The 9,077-nt window shown below is 32.5% G+C and overlaps 1 protein-coding gene across 12 annotated transcripts in view; it reads right to left on the reverse strand.

Moving 5' to 3' along the window:
• The window catches only part of LOC148610894 (CLIP-associating protein 1-B-like), a 75,343-nt gene extending 66,474 nt beyond the window's left edge, over positions 1–8,869 (reverse strand). For all 12 annotated transcript variants that reach the window (XM_088590772.1, XM_088590773.1, XM_088590763.1 and 9 more), the window contains exons 1-2: positions 8,801–8,869; positions 6,038–6,319 (exon numbers count right to left, since the gene is read on the reverse strand). In XM_088590772.1, coding sequence (XP_088446898.1) covers positions 6,038–6,220 — 183 coding nt within the window. In that variant the 5' untranslated portion in view covers positions 6,221–6,319; positions 8,801–8,869. The remainder of the gene's footprint in view (positions 1–6,037; positions 6,320–8,800) is intronic.
• Positions 8,870–9,077: the final 208 nt, after the last annotated feature.

The raw sequence follows: 9,077 nt of genomic DNA on the forward strand, positions 1-9,077 counted from the left end.
TTATAGAGGATTAACTTGATCTGGGTGGTCTTTGGTACAGAGCCGTTACAGTGAATGTGTATTGGAAAGCATGTCCTATCTCATCACTACATATGGTAGAAATTTTACATACCAATAATGTGTCAATAAAAGGTTTGTTTATAAATCACAGGCCAAATACCTCAAAGTTCATCTACTTACAATACAAAACATTGATAAACTAGTAAATATTAACTCAGCACAATCAGTTTTCATACATGTATATCAATATGTACTGTTAATAAAGATCTGACACCTGACACAATATTTTATAATACAGCCAAATGTCATCCCATTATAGTAATGTTTGTGAGACTTATTTTGATATGTGTGAATTAGTTTTTTTTTCATACTTCAAAATTACACATGAGAGTGATAAGTAACTTTTCTTCATCATAAAGTTGCCCTTTCAACTCCCTTCAGCACATGCGTATGGAGTGTTCATATCACAACTCATATGTTATGCCAGAGCTTGCTGAAACTACGCAGATATTTTGTATCACGCTAGACTTCTAACAAGTAGGCTTCTTGAACAGGGTTATGTTACTACAAGATTGAAGTCATCACTACAGAAGATTTACAGTGGTCACCATGGACTCGTGGATCATTACTGTGTATCCATCTGCGCCATGAAAACTGATTTATTCAATATGCCATAGTTTTCTTTTGTATGTACTATTTTAGTTACTTTATGTTCTTTGTTGTGTATGTCTGTTTTCCATGCCTGGTCTTCGTCCCTGGATTACATTCTTTTGATTACCGCTAGAACCTTGGTTCCCTTGATTACCCTTTCAACTACAGAAATGTCAGCAACTTATATAGGTATTGACAACATCCAACAGATCTTGGCGACCTATTTCATTATATTATATACATCTTTATATGTACCTGTATGAGTCAAACTTTAAAAAATTCAGTCTTCAAAGGATAAATAATTTTGTTCATACCCCACTTACAGCAATGTATAGGTTGAATACATGTACAATGTATCATATTCAACATTTTATACGTTAAGTCATTCAAACATACATGTATGTAATATAAAGTTGAAAACATTCACAGAATCTTTGAGATATTTCTACCTCATCATTTTCTAATGCATTGATCACTTGGAACCAATCCCATACAACAGCAGTATGTGGATGCACAGCTGATCACTTCATAAATAATATGTATCACTGTTCATGTCTGTCAATAAAGGTTGTATTACTTATATGTTACCAATGTAGTATATTTTTACATTGCAGGCAAAAAAAATAGAAATCTGAACTTCACCATTAAATAAGATACACAGAAAGAGGGAAGTTTGTAAAATATTCATTTTATTATTGTTAATTTGAATGTAAACTGAAACCCTGTCAACTGTCCAAAATATCATGTAAGAAATTTCATTTTACTGGTTTGAAAACTGATAGTATACAAAACACACTAGGAAATGAAAATACAAAATAACACATCAGCACAAAATCTATCACTCAAGTTTCAATGACCCAGTGAACAAACTGAATAGACAGGATCAAATGTTTGTCAATCTGGGTATTCAACATTTTATTCTCTTTCAACCAATACATCTGACAATAAAAAGACCATTACAAGTCCATGTTATGGATTCATTATACCATAAAGTTCAAACCATTCATTCTTAACTAGGAAACTGATCAATGTCTTCAATGACATTCTTACATATGTAAAAAAATTAACCCCTACTGTGAGTTACAAAGAATTGGTATTATACCCCAAAATCACAAATATCTGTTCACACATGAATGATTACAAATAAAAACATCATTAACCTTGTCACACATGAACTATTTTACATAAATAATAAACCAGATCAGCACTAATTCAGCATTTGTTTAATCCTGCAGGCAAAATATCCTACATGTAATCTGTTAGGAGGTAATATAGTTATTACATATACATGGAATAATTAGCCAAATGCCAATCCATTACTTATAACTTCGAACAATAAAGCGTACACTTAGACCTTTATACTACATTACACTCAGCGACTTGTGTTTCTCTAACAATCAAGTCAGAGTTTTAAATCTGTGTTAGTCGGTAAAACATGGTGTCAGTCAGATTTTTTCACAGTGAAATGTGAGTGTAACACCCATCCAGATCAGACATCGTATATTCCAGTTGTTAATTGCGTACGGAGAACCACCGACCTGGGTGAAAAATCACCCACCACAGTGAAGTTAATCTCATTGATCTTCGCTGACAACATGGACGTTAGTACCTAATCTCTCAGGTCACTGACCTCCAAAATTAATGTGGGACCCCAGAAAATCACAACAAGGGAGTCCGGAGGACATATGAAAATTCTTAATCCAGTTGCCGAAATCGATACTAGATGATTTGTCCAGCTTTAATCCAAGCCGTCGGCACAACGATTAGCATGTGGTATTAAAGATTGATAAATGTAACGTGAAAATCGTATAAAAAGACATTTATCGTTGATACATACTTCACGACTGTCCTGTACTGAGTATTTTTATAATTAACTGCAGTCCATGAGATGACCAGACACACATCGAAGACATTGTAAACAATGTGTTCATATAAATTTCTAAAAATAGACAACAGTTTATGTGCGACATTCGTCAAGGGATTATTTTCATACCGGAGTAAACATCAGTCGGCACCAATGAAAGTTCGAAATCGTTTAACAAAACTTGTAATTAAAATAAAGACATATGTAGGTTGTATTTGAAATGTACTTTATATAAAAAATTTCTCACATTTAACTCGAAGCATTTTAGAGGCTGAAACAACCAGCAGAGGATGCCGTCTCATCCTTGCTTGGACAACTTATAAAATTATTAGTTAGTGACAATGTTCTCAGTCCTGATTACTGGCTTCCACGTTACAATTCTCATGTACACATTATCTTGGGACCTGTAATTACAGTCAAACCTCGGTAGCTCAAACTCATTGAACCACTGGACCATTGAAATGTGTTCGAGTTATCGGGAGTTCGAGAAATTGAAGTTCATAAATTTCCGGATTTTTTTCGGTGCTGGTCGGAGTTTTACTTTATCATTAGAAATTGCCTACTTCATACGAAGTTGTGTTAGTTCGTGGATCTTTTTCATTTGCTTTCGGAAGATTATGTTGATTTGTGGACATTAAAAATGCTGTGTTCGCTTTTAAAAACGTTCATAGTTCGAGTTCTTTGGTCAATAATTTGTTTTCATCCGATTTTCTTTCATGCTTTTATCACACCAACTTCGGAACATTCTCGAACTTCAATCAGTGTTATGTTAAAGATCAAAACTACCTAATTAGTGATGACTTAAATTTTACCTGTAATTAACTAAAATGACACTGATTAATGATAGGGTTTCAGTTTTTCACACCTTTTATTACCTAAGCTGACAAAATTGCTGACGAGTTCAAGTCAGTGAGGGTTATTCTCTAAGATTTATTACCGAAAGGACCAACTAGTAAGTTCGAGTGTTCGAGAAATCCAAGGTTGTTTATATTGATTATATAGGAGAAAATTTTGGTACTTTGAATTGTGTTCAAGAAATCCTGGGTGTTCGAGCCATCCGAGTTCAAGCGAGTGAAGTTTGACTGTAGTTTCTTTTATTTCTGGAGAAGTCTTTCAGTTATTAAAACTGTCAGAAACTAAAAGCGTCACCTGACTGTTTTAACAAGTCTGTCACTCAAATCAAATTACACAAATCAATACTTTCATAGTGTTTTATTTATATTTATAAATAGTGATTATCAATTCACAAATACAAGATTGCATTGTTACTTGATAAAAATATGCAGAAATATATATTTCTACTTGATATCTCCGACTCATTGGATGCAAAAAAATAACACACCAAAAAATGATATACATGTAAAAATATTTAAAAAAAAAAGAAAAGAAAATGCCCGTTATGCCTCAATGAATTTTATGACTATTGCAATATACAAATGGTTGGTGTTGGCTAGGTGGAATCTCGGTGGTAAACACTCAAAATGTTGGTGTAAAATCATGTGAATGTTTTACTCAGGTTGGACTTGAGTGTTAGAGAAACAAATGTTGCTGAGTGTAGTGTACATGTACATTGTATGTATTTATTCAAAACACAAATTTACATGTAGTTCCTGAATAAAAATTTAGCATTGATTTTTAGCCCGACATAATGTAGAAGCATGCTAACATTACAAATATATACGTCAAAATTTACATTGATTAAAGTTCTAAAATTCGAAAAAATCTGCCACGACCTTTACATTGTATGTTTCATATCCAAAACCCCAGTAAGGCTATTAAGTTATACATTCCTACACAGAATTATCAGAACCTCAGTCAAATCAACTGCAGTAAGTCTGTGAGTGTTAAATGGATAATCGGGTACCATTTCAATCACATTTGTTAACCGACTTAGTGTTTTGATTTTATTCCAAACAAATAATACGAGATGTCACACATGTCTTCTTAAGACATCACAGTCCACCAAAAGTAATAGTATTAAGAATAATATATTACAAATCTTATAATCCCTTCTCAATACTACAAATGTGTCACTATTTCGATTTTTTTCCCAAATTTATCATAAGCTGAAAACTGTCAAAAGTTACCGCTTAAGTTTCCAGAATATACATTTTGTGTTAGCCAAAAACTCAAGATACATGAATCAGGCTCCCTTTGGACTTACACAGGGGCTGCTCTGGCTCCCTAAATTCTGTTGCCAGAAAAATCGCCAGCTGCCATTTTTTGTCACCAGTTTTCAGAAATCAGAGCCAAAGGGTGCCAAAAAAAATCCTACTTTTGAAAAAAAAAAGGTACAAGTCCACTGATGAATTATTTTTGTCAATTCATCAAAATAACCTCTCCAATCATGACATACATGTACCCAAGATTCACTACTGATGAATGTATAAAGGAGGTTTTTTGCTCAAGTCTGTCACTTTCATATGCATAAAATAATAAAGTACTACTCCAGAAACAGGTGTTTTACTTCTATCAAAGACTTTATATTACTATTCTAATATAGTCAATGATTTTAAAACATGTTCACCTTTGTCTTTCATGGTCTAATTTATCTAATACATTTTTTTTAACAAATTCGATTCTTTTTTTTTCAAGTGATAAAACTTCTATCAAACTACATTTTGTACCATGGACCATTAACTGTGTTCCTGTTTAATTATTTTGCTATCTGAATAGCATTTCTTTAATTAGATTTAGGGAATTCCCATTCTATTTGTTTACCGATTTTCCCGCCAAAAGGTCACATGGCAAAAGTGTAAACAAATGTCATCCATATTCTTTTACCAATTCTTTCATTTTGAAGTATTTAGTCACTTCCTGATGGGATAATCATTGTTAATTGGATTTAATTTATTCTTTTATTTGGGAAGTCTGTTTCTTAATGTATTAGGTGGTAATACAGGGCTGTGAAACTTGTGTGTAGCCACATACACATGGCCTTAAATTAATTGTTTACCTTTGACCAGATGATGAGAGTTTTGATTGGCTCAATAATATATCCACATTTGATTGACACCCCTCACGAGGATATTGTCAGTCACAGTCGCCTGGTCTAATTACCTTTAATTGCCTTCAGTCGTAAATTTGTCATAGTCAATTAATTCTCACCAGGTGTCAACACAAAATTAGGAAATATCCGTTGCTGACACGCTTCCTGTCAATTTTAATATACAAAACCTAGGCGCCAAAAAAATTGCCAATTGGCTATTTTTGTCGCCAGATAAAATAAAAAATCGCAAATTGCGACATTGGCGAAGCCCAGCGCGACCCCTGTTACATATGTACTTAATTCAAGTCACTTAGGTGGTAAATGTCCTCTATGTGGAATGAGGTGTAGGAAATGCAGTCCAAATGCATGAGTTACATGTTTTTTGTGGAGTACATTCACACTGCATAAATATATATCTATGCTTATAATAAACACACACTGGGTAAACAGTGCAATTTAGTTGTGAACAATGTACACACATACATATATGTACATGTATGTTAATTTGACCTCATATTTTTTAGAAGACAAACCTTGTGATTGCTGCAATTGACCCATGCTACAAGACCTCCAATGAATTCATCAAGCTCTGTACAAGATATAGAACTGTATGGATCCCGTAAATATGTCACAAGTTCTGCATGAGTCTGTGCTCTTTTCCTTACATCTGAAGTTGTTACTCCAAGTTGAAAATCATCCAAAGTTCCAGTAGACATTTTAAAGATTTCACAATTAAAATCACAAAACTATACAATGTTTATTCGATTCAAAGTGCAAAAAGGACATGAACTCTAAACTTTCATCACCTCATGTTTCTGAAAAATAAATTTGACAATTAAAAGAGATGAAAAACTAAGTGTGCCATTTTAAATATCTATGAATTATGAACTTTTAACAAAGTCATTATGTCATATATGGACATGTGCAGATTATATTGATGAAGTACGAGGTCAATATAATCTAACCGGTCCATAAATAACGTATTGACTGAATGAAAGTCCTTAATTCATATATTACATTATGTAGATAATGTATTTTAGATATGGACTTGAGTGTTTGCTTTGTCTGCAGTGCATCAGTCATGATTGGCTGAGAGTAATTACAGAACGGAACGGTTTATATCCGGATCTAAAATTTAGTAGTGTCAATATAAATATAAAATACAAACATAGCGTCAATATATTTAAAAATTGAAACAAGACTTCATGCATGTGGAATATCCTTTGCATCACGTGATCATGAAAACCAATGAACAAAGAAGACTGCTACACCATATGTAATATAGTTAAATATTCAACTACATAAATAACTCTTATATTATGGTCAATTACTTGCAGATTTTCTTAACCCTATTTTTCTGACTGACTTCACTTGATATACTTGAATAACTGGTATCATTTGATTGCTAGATTTTTTTTTCTATTGTTCACCCACATTGTAAAACTAGAGAACATTGATCTCATTAATGATCAGACATTCTACATTCCATATCACAAAAATGAAAATAGATCATAACTCCAGAAACCAAAATAATGTATGTGTAGTAAAGCCCTTATATTCCATAATGGGTTAACAGTAAAAAAAGTGGTACAGTGACAACTGTCTAAAGAAAACCCTGAAAAATCTCAAAACCTGTTTAATCCAGATACTTTTTAATGTCCTTTCAAATCAGTTCAAATGTATTTTTAACCATTGTAAAAAAACACCTATTTAAACCAAATCCAAAAGGAGTTCATGTTAGACATATTTCACAGTAAAAGTTTGATAAGATGTGATCAAGCAGTTCTTTATAAATACTAGAGTGACAGAACAACAGACATGTGAAAATAACCCAACTATTTTGAATATAAAATGTTGAATTAACTATTATCAGACAAGTACCAGTGGCACATCTTGACTTTCACTCGAAAATAAAGATTTCATAAGCGAATGCTTAAATTTAAAATTTTGGTTACAACCTTAATGTACATGTCACCTCTAATTTAAATATCCTAGGATCAGTAGATTGGAAATAATTTTTCTCTCTCTCATTTTTTATTAAAACTCACGAGGTAGGCTTGAAATTTCGCTAAATTCTGGAAGATGAATGCCTAAGTGTTCAATGAAAACATTAATTTCAACCCTGATCACTAGTGACAGTCATCTCAAACAGGAATGAAACATCAACTGGCTGGCAATTTACACACTTTAATTTAGCTTATGGTTGCAGCCAGTATTGTTAACTTTAGTAAATACCAAGTCTGGGCCTGAAAAGTTACGAAAAAAATCTGGATTACCTGAAGTGGGTAGGGTTGGTCCATTTTTTTATTTTGTTTTTTTTTCATTATGGAAAAAAAATCTTAAGTTCAATGGTAAAAACTATGGTAATTCGACTGGAACTACAAACATTTTTATTTAAATAAACAACATTGTGCAGGTCAGAACAGGATTTAATAATAAATCTGAATTTTATTTACAGATTTTTACTAAAAGGTAATAAGAATATACATGAACATACAAATGTATGTTTATAATGTTCAATGATTGTGGAAGAAAGCTCAGAAATTTTATTGGTTTAAAGAATATGCTAGATCAACATTTCTTAAAAATTACTATTTTCACCTTTCTACATTTTGTAAATATATCTAGGACTGTTGCAAAATGAATTCTAGCTACATGTTGTCTTTAATATAACACACATTGAAACATGTTGAAGTTGTGTAGAAAATAATAGCTATTCCAAATTTTGGTCTCATTCAAAATCTGTAGGCTGTTTGAGGAGGGCCTATTTGTTTCATAAAAACAAAAAAAAATTGTCTAAACTCCTCTGGATTAATTATCCTGAGAAATTTTCTATTAACCAGTAAAAAATCTGCAGGCACTGAATTCCAAAAATTATCAGACAAACAACTGTTTAAAACATTGTAGTATAAACAAATATTACTGAAGAAAAGTGAAACCAGTCTAAGGAATGACAATTGTTTACAATGAAACAATCTACGATGCATGCTCTGATTTCTTCAAAAATCTTATGTTTAAATTTGACAAAAGCTGTCATTTATCATAGCAGACAGATGCAATATTTACAACAGAAAAATAATCGTATAAACGACATGAGTCATTGCTTTATTTGACAGCAGGTGGTTGTGCTGGAACTGACACCGGTAAAAGAAGAGACAAGGCGATTTATGTGTGTTTTACAGATACCAAGCAGCTATATTTGAAGTCATTTGTTCATCTTCTATTGCAAGTTTCTTTGCTTCTAGATCGTAAACCTATTACTTAGCAAGTAATTGGCATTCATGACAACAACCTACCGAAGAAAGGAAACTTTGTCCGCCATGATGAATTTCAAATTCGTGACGTCAAGTTCTCGTCCATTACGGATCACACCCGAGATAACTTTTATTACCGTAATTGTTCTAAATGGACAACGCATGTTCTTTCCCTCAATTCAAGATTACGATGAGAGTACAGTAGCATTAAAATCTATGATTTTTCTACTATTTATATTTTTAACACCCATACTCAGTTAAAATCCCAGCTAATAAAAATCTTACATCGTTGTTACTCAAAAAAGACAGAACACCTAGA

The sequence above is a fragment of the Perna viridis genome, chromosome 7, assembly GCF_037379345.1.
Source record: "Perna viridis isolate PV_CMFRI_1.1 ecotype Kerala chromosome 7, ASM3737934v1, whole genome shotgun sequence".
In the NCBI taxonomy this organism is placed as follows: Eukaryota; Metazoa; Mollusca; class Bivalvia; order Mytilida; family Mytilidae; genus Perna; species Perna viridis.